The 17921-nt window shown below is 28.5% G+C and overlaps 1 protein-coding gene across 1 annotated transcript; it reads right to left on the bottom strand.

The window, feature by feature from the left end:
• Positions 1-662: 662 nt before the first annotated feature.
• LOC111299636 (uncharacterized) lies at positions 663-6608 on the bottom strand. The gene is made up of 10 exons (XM_022894945.2): positions 6176-6608; positions 4642-4941; positions 4254-4334; positions 3400-3882; positions 3079-3214; positions 2786-2948; positions 2489-2617; positions 1709-1903; positions 1154-1276; positions 663-1007 (listed from the first exon to the last, which is right to left on the bottom strand). Exons 2-10 carry the CDS (start codon positions 4916-4918, stop codon positions 894-896), a joined length of 1701 nt encoding a protein of 566 aa, XP_022750680.1. The 5' UTR covers positions 4919-4941; positions 6176-6608; the 3' UTR covers positions 663-893.
• Positions 6609-17921: the final 11313 nt, after the last annotated feature.

Below are 17921 nucleotides of genomic sequence, written 5' to 3'. Positions count from 1 at the left end.
ACTTTTCAAATTAGAAGAGAATCATATAAATAAACACTACTAATTAAAATTACGTCACATAATTCCTGATTGGTTTATCCTTTCGGATTGACCTTGTGATTGAGATATTTTACTCACTGATATTTTACAACTCAATTGAACTTCGAAGACAAAACCAAATCCATGATCATATGACAGATATACCAAATTCCATCAAGCGTTGACAATAGAGCATTCTCTTCGTTTGGTAAGAAGGAAAGAAAGATAAAAGAAAAAAGTATAAATCTTTTCAATTGATTTACTGCTAGATGTAGTCAGTATTGTAATTTCATCACACACTTATTTTTCTTGCAATAACATTATACATCAAGGATTTTATACTCAAAAATGCTTTCAGAAGAATAAAAATATTTTTAATTTACAACATTTGAGCACTTTAAAGCCTTTGTCAAAGTGAAATCTAGTTCTGGAAAAACGACATTTTTTTTTTTCTGAAACAATGTCCTATTAGGTTAGCTGGAATTTTTTATAAAAACTTCTCCACATTCATATTGAGGTTGTTCTTGAACTAAAATGTTATTAATAATAATAAACAATGATAAATTGATAATTTAGCAAACTGTGTATATTTCAGAATTCTACCAAGTTTTTACTGCCAATGGATTCTCTTAATAGCAGCCATGGGAAGGTTAAATTAACGTGCTAGATTTATCGTAAACTTGTGTGACATTTCTGAAAGATAATATTACAAAGCAAATGTGTAAACTTTGCTATCTTGCAGTAAAGATTTTCTTTTCCTTAGATTGTTAAAGGCTGGAATTGTAATGAGTGAGCAAGTACAAAATGAACATTTTGATCCTCCATACCAGAGTCTAAATCTTTCAACATCCATATCCTGCACCTTGAAAACCATGTTAATTATCAGCTATAGTCATAAGTGTAGGTATTTGGCCATGATTGCAGAAGTCGATCTTGTTGAGTCGCAAACAGCACAACACTTGCTCTGGCAGTTCCTCTTGTTTCTGTGCCTGTTGATAGAAGGCAAAAATCATTAGACTGAAGTACACAATTGAGAAGTTGCTTGAAAGATGTTGCAGTATTCTGTGAACAGTTTCCTTTCTGTTTCTGATTATCTTGTGATTTATTGATGAATGCAATCAGATTGGTGTCTTACCTGGATGGTTAAGCCCAGATCAAGTATTCCATTTTTCAAACGGTCTCGGAATGACTCAAGTCCCTTCCTTGATATGTAACTGAAGCGATGAATGTCCAAATCAATCTCAAAGTAATTTGGGCCCTGCACGAGAAATAGAATCAACACCCTCGTAACTGATCGTATGGTGCAATGACTTGGTTGTTACAAATTACTATCAATGGGGCAAGGTGTATGCATTTTAATTCAGAAAAATTAAATACAATTCAAGCAGAGAAACTAAATCTGAAGTGTTTATACTCTTATGACTCTAGAAGAGACCTAGAGTTTGCCGAAATCTACATGAAGAAACTGAAACCCATTGGGATTATTTCAAGCATTGTGTAAATTCTTATTTAGGAATAGTATCATATTTTATTGGATCAGCAAAGAAATCCAGAAAACTAGCTAATTATGTGACTCGTCATTGGACAAAAATTTTGTTTAATGATGGTGCCCTTCTGCTTATGTTCTTAATCTATCATCACACTGAACACTAATAAAGCCAACATACAAAGTAGGAACTTATGTTATTACCTTGTAAAAGTTGTGCTGAGGGCGTGAAAGAACCGGCTTTTCATTATAAGCATTTACAAGTTTCTTTTCAGTAGAACTCAGATTGAGATCATCAGGATTAACCAACCCAGCCATGATCTTTAGCCTTTCTCTGAAGGGAACAGTAGAATCTTTCGTGAACCCTTTAACCTTCTCCATCTCATCCTCAACGAATTTCTGGAGCAAAAATACAAAACTCTCAACAGATAGTACATGGTGAATATAGTGCCAGATATGGAATGAATAAAGTTGGCTACCAATGCTTTTTTTTTTTTTTAATGAATGCTACCTAATGCACTTGGTATACGGGAAATAAGGTCACATTGATTCAAAAAGATATGTTCATTCTGTGTTTTTTTTTTTTTTTTTTGTGGTTCACTTTTCACATCAGCTACCATACTAGCAAAACAAAATACTCTAGCAAACAAGAGGACATGCATCATGCCAAGAGAGAGATGCACATGTATTATACATCGGAATGCATAGAAGTAGTACCTGAACCAGTAAGAGCATCTAATTTAATCTCCTAAGTGATTCTCTAGTAGCAAAGAGGAATAGCTCAGAACCTTATCATCTCAAACACTCAGTTTAAGCACCCTTCTATTACTGTGACAAATGATATTAACAATTCTTATCCTCATTATGCTGCACATTATAGTGAGTCCTGGGAGCTATAGAATTACAATAGGCTAAGGGCATGACCTGAATATTATAGAATTAAATACAGACACTCATTCATAAAGTAAAATTTTATAATGTTACCTTGATGCTCTCCTGATATTGAGGAGAGATGACTCTCTCAAAATTCTCAGAAACTTTGAAATAAAGAACAAGACTCATTCCTTCACCATCACTATCACCAAGGAACATTGCAGCAGGATAAGTAGGCAACTGCAACAGGACACACAAGACAATAGTAAGAAACGTTATAAGAAATTACTGGGAAGCATTTTTTATGGACAAAATTGAGGTCTAATATTCCACCAAGATACCCGGACAAAGATTAAAAAGGAGAAAAATAGATAACCATAATAGAAATACGGGTACGCCTAAACATACCTGAATATTAACAACTAGAAGAGGAGGGACTTTCCCATTTGCTTTTACATTAGGAAGCTCAATATGTTGGGCAATGTGATTTATCTTTCTTGGGCAGATAAATAAATCAACACCTATTGGAGTATATGGGGAGTACTCTGGAGCAGGAGACTTCCGTTTATCTCTGTATGGCAATCAAATATAGAAGTTAAAAATTAAAAGGACAGAAATACATAACAGTATAATTGCGAACTTCGATAGAATAACTACAAGTACAAATGCCAACAAATCAAGGGAGAGAATCACTAGCATACTTGAAATAGGTCTCGCCTCGAAGTTTAAAAGTTGAGGGTGGAATCTCAGACCAACATCCTCGATTTGCCTTCTCATCCTTGCTACATGGAATTATATATCCTGCTCTGGGACGATATAAAAATCGTTTTGACGAATCTGTATATACATCAATGAAGTTGATATTATATGTAAAATTTCTACTTGAACTCAACATAAATTGCCCAAAAAAATTTTAAGAAAATACAATCAATATATGACCACTAACAACATGACCATAAAAGAGAAGAGTAGAAATTCTACTGCAAAGACCATGGAAAGATCTATCAGTTTGAATTACTTACATTCTTCATGTTTGTCTTCTCCATCACATGATGATCTCCTCTTAAAAGAAAGCCTAAAAACTGCTAATTTTTTTCTTTGGGATTGTGGAGCCATAGTTGACGTCAAAATCTTGTCATTGAAACTCACAGAAGGAACCATTCTGGACAAGCCAGACCTTAATGTTTTCTCTTCGGAATTACGCTTATCCTCTTTCAGACCTTTAAAGCTTCCATGAGAATGATCTAACAGTTTCTTCCTCCTACTACAAATATCATCAGCCTTTCCAAAGCGTGAAAGCTCATGACCCTGGCTATTAATGAGAGAAAATCGGTTTGACTCTTTCAGTTCATCTTTGCTCATTTTACCTCCATCTATTTTTAAATAACTTTCATGGTATTCTTCATATTTACACTTGCCATCCACAAAGCATGAAGAACTTTCATATTGAAGCACCTGGCCACTTGATATATTGCCAATTGCATTGCCCACTGATGGAAAACCATCTGGAACAGAAAATTCAAGAAAAAAATTATATAAAATAAGATGGTAATAGATTATTAAATCTTCCATTTGTCTGTTCAGAATCGGCAAAATAGAACTGCTTACTCAACAACATAAACAGTTTGTAATGTAGAAATTTATCAATCATAAATATGTGATATATTAGCCCCAACAGTCTAAAATTCAGCAGATGCAGAAAAATATAGACCAGATAACGTGTTAGTTTTATATTCCAATAGATCTGACAACTATGGTGATTGATCGATATTTCAGCCCCAAATCATTCCATTGCTCTGTCATCATGTTTTATTTTCTTTTACAGAAAGCAGCACTCCTTCAAATACAATCAAGGAAAAGTTGAATCTTTTGTTACCTCCATGAACACTGATGAAATCATCATCTGAATCAGAATCCAGAATACTGACTGAATCAAACCAAGCATCCTCTTGGCAAGCTACCGCAAAAAAAAAAAAAATCTTTTGTCAATTTCAATTTTCTTTTGTGGCAACAACATACAAAAAATTTATTGGTAAAGAAAAAAAAAAAAACAAAATCCTTATAGTTGGAGAGTTATAAACTTTCTTTTTTTTTTTTTGGAAAAAAGAATGAAATTTTGCTGATCAACCAAAGGAAATATATAACCCAACTCGCTCTGAAAAAAATGTTTTACAGTATTTCTTCTCAAGTTTTTGGTAAACATCTATATTCTTTAACAAAAGGAAACTGCAAAATATTAATATCGATGAAAAGCAAGGATCTACCATTTGCATCAATTTGACTAAGATGCCACTGCAATTGAGTGAGATGGAACGTGGAGTTTGAAACCTCAGATCTTCTACACGTAGTGGTTTCACCCTTCTCAAAATCCATATGTACATATTCGCTAACAGCTATATCTGTTACACGAGCATCACTATTCCTTTTCTTGGTTCCATCTGTGATAGAACCAGAAACCTTCCCATGGCATTTTCTGGACCGACGACGGTGCCTTTTCTGTGTCTGGATTCTTTTAGCTGGTATTGACAGACAACTCCCCATTAAGACTGCTTAATTGCCGAACCCTGTTAACGGAAAATATTGTCCACATTAGATATGCAAACCCTTTAGCAGGAAGCCTAATGTACTATACAAAGAGAAAAGAACTTGCGACTAATGGTAGGCATTATCAACTGCTCAGTTCAAGAAAAGATGTTTCTATAGGTGAATATATATGTAACCATCATGATCATAATCATTAAATTGCTTAGATGACAGAAATCACATATTATCAAACAAAAATAGATTTAAACAACTAAATTGGGAACCCAATAGAATTTCTCATCATGGAATCTAGAGCTCAGTAGTCAAATGCATAAACCTGCCATATTCACAATATCAGAAAAGCCATTTTAAGAAGGAAAAATACTTAAAAAACTCTTGATAATATCCAAAATCAACAAAAAAAAATAAATTTCTGAACACTTAGGATGATCAGTGTCAGGAAGACCCCTGTTTAAGCTGGAAGCAGCACCCATGTGAAGTTTAATTAGAAATATAAAATGGAAAAGCTGAGAAGCAAAGACAAATAGGCTCCATATCCAATGAGGTTAAAGACACAAAATGAAGAGGATTGTGGACAACTCCACAAAATAATTTAAAAAAGAATGATGTACTAAAAAACTAAAAAGAAATAAATCTGTCCCACATCAGAAAGGATTGTGAAATGGTCAAATAACTAAAAGTGAAAGGGAAAACTGAGAGCTACACAATTTTATATACATAAAAAAAAAAGTATTAGTGGGTAACAAAGAGAAAAAATTTTTAAACAATTTTTGAATCCAAAATTGTAACTTGAAACCAAGACAAAATACAACCTAAATTCGAAAAGATTTTTTTTTTCCAAAACAAAAAGGAGGAAATTTGTCCACATTTAAAGGAAGCAAGACAATGTTCCAATAAAATTATGTGAAAACGACATTAGAAAGAGAATATAAACAACATACTATCATATTTCTAAGAAAAATGGTAAAGGAAAAACAGAAACTTTGAATCCAAAACTGAAAATTAGAAGGAAAAACACAACACCCATTATAAAAAAAAAAGCACAAATTTTATTGGTATGAAAAATTCGAGGTTTTGAAGAACAGAAGCAAAAACAAATATCTGTACAAAGAAAATGTAATAGAAAAACCAAAGTTTAGTGCATATTAATACAGCCGTTATAAGCCATACCCAGAAAACATAAAAGAATCACAACAAAGAAAAAAAAAAAACAAGAAAAGTTAACCAGAAAAGGATCAAAATCAAATAAAATACCTTGAGAACAAAGAAACCCAAATCCAGCAATGGGATCTCTCTCTAAGAGGCTCTGCACAGAAACGGAGACAAAGAAAAACAGGACTATGTCAACACATATGGATGGGTCGGATCCGGGTACGATGCATAGAAGATAAAAATCTGAAAAAAAAAAAAAAAAAAAGGCTGCAAGCCTTTTTGTTTTTGTTGTTTGTTTTGAAAGAAATAAGGAGAGGAGAGAATTTAAAGGGATTTTGATGGTTAATAAAGGGGTTAGCTAAATGAAAAAAAATGGTTAAGCTGGGATTCTGTTGCCTTGAATTTAGCTTCTTTGTGGGTTTTTTTTGGTGTGACGATTGCAATAAAGATTTTGAGCTGGCTTTCTTAAAAGCTTTGTCTCTTTTTCTGTTCCTTTTTTCAGTTTGTTGATGTTGTCTGAACGCCACGTTTCCTCTCAGAAAATTTAGTTGATGGATACGCGTTTTTGTCAGGTAACCATTGGTAAGTACTTAGTTTTCATTTCATTTTATTTTTTTACAAAAAAAAAAAAACTTGAATTACTTTTATATTAAACATTGATCTATAAACACAATTAAAAATAATTAAAATATTATTTTAGAAAAATTTATTAATATACAATTTTCATTAAATTAAAAAATCATTACTTTAATGTTTCTGAAATATCACTTTAAAAACATTTTTTTATAACCATTGATTAAAGTTAGTTAAAATATTATTTTTAAAAACGTATTATTTTATAAAATTTAAAAATAATAAAAAGATATTATATTAAAAAGTGTTATTAAACATTTAAAATTCCCTTAATAATTATCATGTAGGAGAATACTTTTTATTTTTATGTTTTTCTTTTTTTTATAGTTAACATTAAAGTCTCATATTTGAATTAAAAAATGATGAAATTTTGTGACATAGGAAAAAAAAATTTATAAATCAAAACTCGACAAATTCTATATTAATTTTATAAATACTGAGCTTTTCTAATATTTTAACAAAATTGCATCATAGAGAACAGTAACTATACATTAAAAAAGAAAAATTAAAAAAATTAAAAAGAAAAAGAAGTGGTTATCAAAATGGAAATATGACGAAGTCTAACAATAATTTGGAGCATCTAATTAGGATATTAAATAAATTTTAGTTCGGTAGGTGAGGGGAATTTGCCTAAAAAAGGTATTGAGAATAGGTTCTGTATAATTTCAACTTTAAGAACAAACTTAGTTTTCAACGAACATTCTTTGAAACATGGGTTGCATCAAAGTTAAATTAAAGGGATATAGATATGGATTTTGAATTATAATAAAATATTTAATATGATATTTAAATTTTAAAAATTTTTAATATAATTTTTAAATTATAAATTTATTAATTAATATGATTTTTATCGATAAGATAATTAACTTCAAATGATGATATAATATGAATAAATAAGTTTTTAATTATCACATTAATTAATAAATTTTTAATTTAAATATTAAATTAGATATTTTTAAAATTTAAGTATCATTTTTAATATTTTACTATAATCTAGAAATCATTTGTAATATTATCTCTAAATTAAATAGCAATATTTATTTAATGTTACAATAACTATATAAATTAGGGTTATAATTAGTTTGGGATATTCTTAGATATAAAGTTTGCAAATATGCTATTAATATAGCATTAAAATATAAAAAATTCTGTGGATGAGATAAAATCTCTTTCAAATTTACATATCAAAATTAAAATTGTGGCATCCACATTGTAAGTATATATATATATATATATATATATATATATAAAGAGAGAGAGAGAGAGAGAGAGAGAGAGAGAGAGAGAGAGAGAGAGAGAGAGAGAGAGAGAGAGATAGATAAATAGATATAGATATATGAATAAGGTTCCATTTACATTAATTCAACTGTTATATACTTTTTTTACTTTTGGGTCAAAATTAAATCTATAACATTAATACTTAACTATTTTGATCCAATGATAAAAAAATATGTAATACATATATTAGTATAAGTGGATTTTTACTCTTTTATATATAAATATATATATAGAGATGAAGAATTTACTTACACTAGAGTAAAATATTTTAATTTTATGTCTCTTTCTAATAATTGATTTTAATAAATCTAAGTGATGAGATAAATAATTCAACGGGGAAAAAATTGCTTATCTATTAAAATTATTGGTTAAAAAAATATATAAAACAAAAAATTTACACTGTTGTAAATTGATCTCTTTTTTGTTTCTCTCTCTACAATATATATATATATATATGAAGTGGTCTTTAGGTTTAAATAATGTTATTGAAATTAAAATTTGAAACTTAATTTAATTGATTTATATAATCACTCTTAAGAAGTGGTATTTAATGGATTTGAATTTGAATCCTAACACATGCAATCATTTCCTTTATCTAAAATTATAGTCTCTTTTATATAAAAAATAAAAAATTATATAAAGAGGGTTGTTATTTTTTCTTCACGTTGAACATTTTTTTTTTAATCTTTTTATTATGATCATGAAAGTCTAGGCTTTTGCTTTTTGGGTTACATAAACCTTAAGCTTTTATTGACTTTAGTTTATTTGTATAAAGTTAGGTGAAAATTAAATTTTAAGCTAAGAGAATCAATTTAGTATGTAACTAACAAACATTTGGTGTAATCTGCCACTATGTTTAAAATAAAGAATTTTCAAATCAATTTCAAAAGAAATTAAATTTTCTTCAAATTTTATTTTAGATTAATTATAACTTAAATTTAAAATATAAATTTATAAAAAATTACATAAATGTGTAAGATAAAAATAAAAAAAATAATTTTTTATAAAAATTATTGGTATTAAGATTATCATACTTATTAAATACTTACTAGAATGAGATAAAAATAAATTTAAAATATTTTATAAATATAAATATAAAGATAAATATAATATAAAAAATCAAATATAAAATTGAAGAATACTCTATCTGTCCTATAACTATTTATTGACATTTCTACCCGTGTACATAAAAAAAAAAAGAAAGAAAAAAGAGATAAAAGAGAACATGGGTTTCTGGGATCTATATAAAAAAGTTGTACTTGCTATAATAAAATTTTAGTAATTTTGGAAACTCAAATTTCTCGGAAGCTAAGAAATTGTGTTCTCCATTTGTCCAGATACTATTTTTTATTTTGGATTAAGCCACATGTAAAGCTAAAAGGGAAAAAAAAAATCCATTATTTCTTGTTGACATGATCTTGATCACCTAATTAAATACAACTATCAACATCACTTTTTTCTTGCCCCTTCCACCATTGCCTCCTTTTCCACCAAACTTTTTCAATTGAAATGAGAAAAGATAACTTGAAAAGATAAATAGAATCAAGAACACAACAGTTAAGAAGATCAAAATTTAGAAAGAAAAAGCTGTCCTTTTAAAATTTTTTTTTCTTACTTTATTTTTCTAACTCCTTTTTATTCTATTAACAGTTAACTTATCTCTTATTTCACTTTTTTTTTTTTTTTAAATTATGCAAACCCATCTAATACACATTTAATTTTATACATTTATATAATACACAGCTTTTAAAATTCCATTATAATAAATAAATATTTTAATACTTTTTACTTATGAAACGATTCAAACGTAAAATCTGAAATTTCAAAAGAAAATGAAGATTCTTAAGTGAACTCAATGCAGTAATTGATTATTTTTAAAAATTATAATAAACAAAAAAACACAATAATTATCAAACGCAAGCCAATTACTACGTGTTATAATTATCAAACGTAGTATCTGTTTGGCAAAATGACAAGCTTTAAATAGAGCAGATACTACGTTTCTATTAACACAAATGCAGTAAAAATAATCAATTACTTCATTATATATTTGATAAATGCAGTATTCTATGTAAAATAAAAAAAAATTAAGAATACTTCAAATACTTTATTTTTTTTCAAAAATTACAATAATTAATACTACTCAATTAAATAGAAAAAAAATACTACTCCATTAAAAAAAATTCCACCAAAAAGTTTTTGTATCAGCAAAAAATACCTTACCATTTCTTGAATTTTAAAAAAATAAAATAAAAAGAAAATATTTTTTATTTAGGTCAAATGTAAAAATAACTTTATGACAAAATCGCTTTTGATTTTGAAACTTTTAAATATTGTTAAGAATTTAATATTATTAAAAAATTAAATACCATACCAAACGTAAGAATCACATTTTTACAAGTACAAATTTTAGAAAAAAATCTTAGATTCCTCCAAATTAAACACACCTTAAATTCTTAAAATAATAAAAAAAATAAATATATGAATATATAGTTTATCATTTTAGTATATGTAGCACTGTTCTTTTTTATATTTGATTTTGATGTGAGGGTGCATGGTCACTACAAAAAAAGAACACACTTTTTGTCACATAAGGTTGGGCTTAAATCGCATCAATCATTATTATATAAATCGATCAAGGTATACCCAAAGTCAATTAAGATACTAATTATTGAAATTACTTGAACTTAACCAAAAAGCCAAAAAAAAAAAAAAAGAAGAAGAAAGCATATCAATTATAAATATTGAAAAGAAAATGTTATCCAAAAAAATAATTGTTGTTTCTAATCAATAATCACTCATTTGGGCGAGGCATATCACTCAACTGTTGTAACTAAAAGATTTTTTTTTTTATTCTTTTAGTGTTGTAAGATAAATTTGCATTATTAGTTTTTAAATTTTTTGTGACTTAAAAATCTTTGATTGTTTCATAGGTAATCTTTTGAATTTATTTAAAATCCATTCATATGTCAATACTTTATTAAAATTTAGATGAAATATAGATAAATTTATCACGTGATGCTTTAGTAGACATACACGTGAAAAATGTTGTTCAAATTTAATGATATATTGATCGATTGATGTATTTGAAACAAATTTACAAAGTCATGAATGAAAATTTGAAAATTTCAAGTCGTAGATAAAAATGAAATTTTATGAAAAAATATGAATTAAGTGATGATATTTAGTTAGTTTTCGACATAATAAGAAAAGGTTTTTGGATAATATAATTAACAAGAAAAAAATTCGTAAATACTTTGAGAGCTTGTTGTTAACTAACAGCAAATCTGATTCATATTTAAACAGTTTATTTAGATGAAGTGTTTAGTGAATCCTTCTCTAATTGGGCAATCTTTACTTTAAATGGTCTGTCTCTTTTTCTTTTTTTTTTTATCATACCAAACTAGCTAATAATTAACACTTGGTCATTGGGCATGATATTAGATTAGGTAGAGATTTAAGAGTTTCAAAAGTGGCTGATGCCTAACATAAAAAGTGTAATTTTAGATTCCAACCCCATTCCCATAATAAAAGTTTAAAGTTAGATAGTCATGATTTCAATGATTCTTTAGTATATTTTTGTTTACTATAACATTTTTGAGATGGCAAGACAGTAAATGAATTTTAATATCAAGAAAAATGAAAAGAAGAGTCACCACCAATCTTTGTTAGGGTGTGATTGATCATCCAAAAGTTTATCTTTTTAATAAAACTATAAAAACATGTTTTAAGTTTATCAAAAAAGATAAAATTTGGTCTACGAAAAATCAGGTTGGGTCTAAGAATCGGTTATGTGTGGGAAAGGATTAGCACCCCCACGATGCCCATAAATTGATACCATTTAATTACGTGTTATTTTCGGTGTTGGATAAAAATGGTTTTAATTTGAAATTTAACACTAATTCATTTCATTTGAAAAAATAAAATTTTACTAAAATTTTTATTTAGAAACATTGAGAAAAACTTTAAGTTAAAGAATTATCTTAAAAATTTTTAATATCTAGGCAGAATTTAAAATAATTCTTTTTGCTTAAGATTTAACACAATAATTCTTAAAATGAAATAACAATTTTTATAGAAAATAATTGTTAATGACTCTCCAATATCTAGGTCGAGTATCAAGAATTATTTTTTTCATAATATTATTTTTATTTTATTTTATAGTATCACAAAAAAAATTTTTAAAAAAATATTATTCTTTTTTATTATAAAATATTTTATCATCAAACAGTAAATTAAAGAGAGAATAATGCGGACAATTATTGATGATAACATGCTAATGTATGTATGCTAATGAATGTCATGTAAAATGAAATGCAATTTAAAAGTTGAGTTCTTAAGTATAATGAGACTACCCCGACTCTTCAATATCTAGGTAGAGCTTAAGTGCGACTGTTTATATTTAAGATCTCAATTTACTGTTATACTTTTTATTTATTAATCTTATTATTAATGCGAATTAAAAAATCATGTGAAAAAACTTAACGAAGTAAAATTTTCTAGATACCCCATCATCTAGGAGACATTCGGGAACAAATTGCTTCAAATGAAATTTTCACACGTGTTCTTAAGATTTTTAAGATTTTGAATTTTAAGGGGTTTTGGATTTTATGAGATTTTAGAAACCTAGGATTTTGAAAATTAAAAAATAGTGTTTAAGGTTTTGTTTTTAAGAAAATACGAACATCTCTAAAAATCTCCAACCTTTAGGTGGATTTTCGAAGCAAGTTCGATTTTAGTGATTTTTGAAAATTAATTAAAAATTTTATATATATATTTTAAAAAATTTATTAATAATAATTTCTCAACATTTAGACGAAATTATTTCTTTAGAAAAATATTTTATATTCCCTCTAATATCTAGGCAGGGAAAATAATAATAATAATTTTTTTTGAACATTTTTAATATATATTTTTAATTGTTTTCATTTTTATTATTAAAACAATGAGACATTTATTCTAACTAATTTAGAAATTTATCATGCAAGAATAAAACTCAAAATAACAAAAATAATAATATAAAAAAATTTTAAAAAAAATTTTTTACCTGAACCGAACCGGTCAACAGTCCTATCAACACTGGTTTGGACCGGTTTGATCGATTCTACGATTCAGTCAACGATTCAGGCTAACGGTCTACGATTCGGTCTGGGTCAAATCGGTTCAATTGGACCGGTCATTAGCTGTTGGAAGAATGGGTCTATAGGTCGAATTGCGTGGATCTCGGGTCGGATTCAGGTTAACGCGTGGATCCTCCTTGGCCTAAAACGATGTCGTTTTGCTCTTTAGTATTTTATATATAACTGAAAATTTTTTTTTTGTTCATTCTGTTTTTGTTTCAGAAAAAAATAGAGGAGAGCTCCAAAGCTCTCTCACAGTCCGATCGTCGAACCACCGCGCCTGCAGTCGCCTAGGTTGTCGTCGGTGGTTTTCGGTCACCGAAAAATGCAAAAATTATTCTGACAGCTCTCTTCCACACCCTCTTTTCAGATCTGACTTTCTTTTCATCAAAAACCGCCTCGATCGTCCCAAATCGGGGCTTAAAGCTTTCTACCTTTTTTTTTTTCTTTTTTTTGAAATGAGACTAAAACTGATATGTTTTCTTTGTTTTTCAAGGAGCTCGATGCTGAGGTTCCTCCCTACGGGGAGGACTGTGTTTGTCTATTTTTTGTTTTTGTTTTTTTTGGTTTGGGTATTTGGGTGTGGGTTTGAAATTTGGGTTCTTTATGCGTGGGGATATGGATTCTGTCTGAAGCTATTGAAAGTGTTTTGAGGGGGGTAGTTCGTCTGAGCTTGGTGATTTCTGATAGGGGTGCAAAATGGGCTTCTGGGCGTTCGAGAGAGCTTTCGGAAAGGAGGGTCCGAGAATTTTAAAGAACTTCAATTAAGGTGATCTGGGTGGCTGTAGGGTGGTTGTAGGTGGGTTGAATAGGGAGCTGGTTGAGGGGCTAGACAGAAGCAGCACGATGCCATACAGCCCATGGTTTCTGTCTCATTTTCCTTCTTTTTTTTTAATTTTTAATTAATTTTTTATAATTATTATATATATTAAATATTTTATTATTATTATTATTATTATTATGAAAATAGTAGACCCGAATAAAATTAGTGTCTACAATTTTTTTATTTTCACAAAGAAAATCACACTCTAACAATGAAGAAAATTGGTGATTGGTATTGAAATTAATTTGAATTTTAAATTTATTAAATACTATTACTTACAAATGAATATATGAACCAATTAAATTGAACTCTAATTCTTTCAATTATTATTTTTTATCAATAGATCTCCCACCCAATGGTCGCTTAAAAAAAAAAAGGGAATGCCGACTCCTAACTTCATTTTGGTCTTCTTAAAGTACAACATTGTGAAATTATTTTATTACTTCTTACGATCAATTTTTAGCTTATAAATAGCAAATGATAAAAATGGATTACTATAACAGTGGAAAAAAGTACGGCAAACAAAGTATATTATATGGATAAGAAGGTGAATAAATCTCTTGCCAAATGGTAATTTGATTTTGGAATATATGCATTATGGTTTTACTTAAAGATGTTTGATTTTAAGTCTTAAAAAATGTAAAATAGACATTATTTTTGGAAGGAAACAACTGAAAATTAAACCATTTAATTTTAGATAATGGGGGCATGATTAGGCATGAATTTCATAAAAGTAAGAATAGAACATGCAAGCATGTGAACAACTACAATATCAAAAATAAGAGAGCTATTAATGTGAATAACGGTATCATGAAAAATCAAGGAAGAAGCACAAGGAAATGAAAGAAAGACTTTACCCGAACCAAAAAACAGACAGACTCCATTTTTATTTAAAAAATTAACTCAAACGAAGTGTTTTGGTATATAAAAAAATATATGTTTGGTCATTGAAGCATTTAATTCAATGATAAGCACTCGAATAGCTAAAACAGCTGTTAGCTGAGTGAGGAGAGAACGTCTATATGGTTCAAATTTTAAAATAATATCAATTTCTAATGTTAGAATCTCCCTACTCTTGTTTAGTTGTATATAAATGTATGCATGTATAAGAACATGAAGTCACAAAATCAGAATTTTTAAATTTTAATTAATGTTTTCCATTTGATTGTGAATCAGATTGTGAAAGAATGAGAGGATGCACAAACTGTTCAAATGAGAGTGCACGAGGGCACACATGCACCCACGATTAATGCAAAAAACATTAAGATTGAAGAGCAATAATTGGCAGAGAAAATGAGCAGATGCACACCAAATAGCTTATACTTTAGTTTATCTTTGCTTTGGAGCTACCACCGAAATAATTCCAAGGTAAAGATATATCCTTTTCATATTACAACTTGAGATTATTTTAGTATCCTTAGCACATGTTTCATCTACTTTTATTTTAGTCCACTCCTTTGTGTTGCTTCACTTTATTTACTTTGAATAGACTTAGCAACTAGTGGATTTGTGATGTATTTATTCGTTTCAAATACGTGTAAAATATAAAAATTATTATGTTATAATTCATTGCAACTCATCAAATATAAAATATATATTTTTTAATTTTCATCAAATTTATATATAATTTTTGTCAAAATATAATAATTTTTATCACAAACCCTTTTAAAGTATATTGGATCATATGATTATATTTTAAGACTTTTTATCTATTTTCTTTTCAGAATTGCAAGGCCGAAGCACAAGGAGCCAAAAGTTGAGCACTTTTTATGTTGCAAATTGTTTCAAAGTCTGCTCAAGATGCTGCTAGGAAGCTTCATTTTTTTGGATAAAAAAGAAGTGAGATTAAGCAGATTATTTTGGCTTGATCTCTCCAATTGATCCATTTTGACTACTTTATTATATCCCTTGCTGAGTCTTTCAAACCTTCCATATAAAATGGATTCCTCAAAATGATCAACTTTTTGTTTGTCTTTGTAATAATAGAAAAATTAATTAATCCCTTTGGAAACTGCTACAGATGAGGCATTTAATTATTTGCAAGAACTTGATCAGGTAACTTCCACCACCAAAAAAGAAAAGAAGAGAAAGTCCAATCAAACCAAACATTAGACCAACCTAAGTCATTGTTTTTTTCCCTGAATTCACTGTCTCAAGCCACAATTTTTCTTGAGATTCTGAGGAGAAAAAGCTTTCCTTAAAGTGGGATGAAACTAGAAAGTAAGAAACATATGGCCCCGTATGGAGGAATGTGAATGGAGTATCTTTTGATTCTGATTTTTGTTTTTTTGTTTTTATTTTTTTGGGGAAAGAATAAAATCTTTATTTAAAATGTAAAGATTGGTACATTTTTAAAATTCTTTTCCTTAATTGCTAATAGAAGATACGAAGAAGAATTCATTAGAAATGTACAATGAATTTAGCTTTCTCCTTTTGTCTTTTTTGATGAGAAAAAATGGGAAAAAAATTAAAAACCAAGATGCAAAATTGGGCTTAAGGTTTTCTAGTTTTCGAAACTTTTATTACTAATCTAGGCTGTCAAGCTGTGCATTAACACAGGCCTGGAGAAGCTAAGCCTCAATTTGTATAAACACAATTAATATGGAACTTCTCCTGGTTTATTGATTGGTTTGATCAGAAGAAATTTCATAAGGTTTGGATGCCAAGTAGCCTATATCGAATAGCCATGATCAAAGCATCAATCCTGAAAGCAAAATATTTCACCCCACTACAAATATTAAATCATTCAAGTTTGATTTCTATTCATCTTACATTTTTTTTGGCTGCATTGATCTCTGGTAATACGATTTGATTTATGCTTTCAAAAGTGGAAAAACATTCCTATATATATATATATATATAAATTCCCTGACATAATTTATTATAAGGGAGAAAGTCTTCTTTTGATCACACACTCTACTTATTTCATTATGATCTTAGTGGTGGATTCATGCTTTTTTTTTTCTGGGTTATTTACTTATAATATATAAAAAAAACTATCAATAAATTAACTAACTTTATCAGCGGAAAAGATGTTTTGGAAAAAATTTTGGAGGTGTTAAGGAAAAAATTTTCTTATTTTCCAATCTTTATAAAGCATGGGTCCACCACTGTATGACCTGCTTGGAAACGAACATTGCTGCAATAGGCATTACATACTAATAATGCATGAAGATTGAAGCTTGGCCATATGATATGATGTAACGTATCAGTTTTTCTGCATTGCAAGGCAAATAAACTTTTCAAAAATATTCTAGGATAACTTACCACCCATCTTTCTGATGTGTGTTGAAAGCCTCTTAGTTATCTTTCTGACCCGAACTTATACACTGCAGGCTTTTATGAGACTCTAACCGCTTAATATTCTTGTAGTTGTGCCAAAGGATATCGCTTTGCTTCCATTCCTAATTATTAAGACATGTGCCTTTATGATGTTCCTCAAGTTGATGCTTGCTTCCACTCTTTTACATGAAGTGTATCGTTATATTGCATTGAAGAGCTTCTCTACAAAAACCATATAAGTGTATGAATTGTTTAGTTTTGAATGTAATTTGTTTGTTATTTGCAGCATGAAGCAGAAAATCCTTTAGTTTTTAGATTCTTTCTTCTTAGACATAGGTTTTTTTTCTTTGGTCATTCACCAAAGGAATCTACAGTTTAAGAGATTATAAAAATTGCTCACTTTTGAGCCATTTAGTTTTGAAATAAATTCTCTATTTTATTTTGGTTAAAATATATCATAGGTCTCTATACTTTTCGATTTTTAAGAATTTAGTTTCTATAATGTTATTTAAAACAATTTAGTCATTGTAAAATTATTTTTAAGAAATTTAATCCCTATAGTATTATTTTTTAAGAAATTTAGTACCCATGCATTATTAACGATTAAATTAAAATACTTAAAAAAAAAATACTATAAGAACTAAATTTCGTTAAATAATACTAAAGGGACTAAATTCCTAAAAATCAAATAGTAACAAAGACCAATGGCATA

The sequence above is a fragment of the Durio zibethinus genome, chromosome 18, assembly GCF_047325235.1.
Source record: "Durio zibethinus cultivar Kanyao isolate XHJ-2024 chromosome 18, ASM4732523v1, whole genome shotgun sequence".
Lineage (NCBI taxonomy): Eukaryota > Viridiplantae > Streptophyta > Magnoliopsida > Malvales > Malvaceae > Durio > Durio zibethinus.
This window is presented reverse-complemented; position numbering and strand designations above follow the sequence as displayed.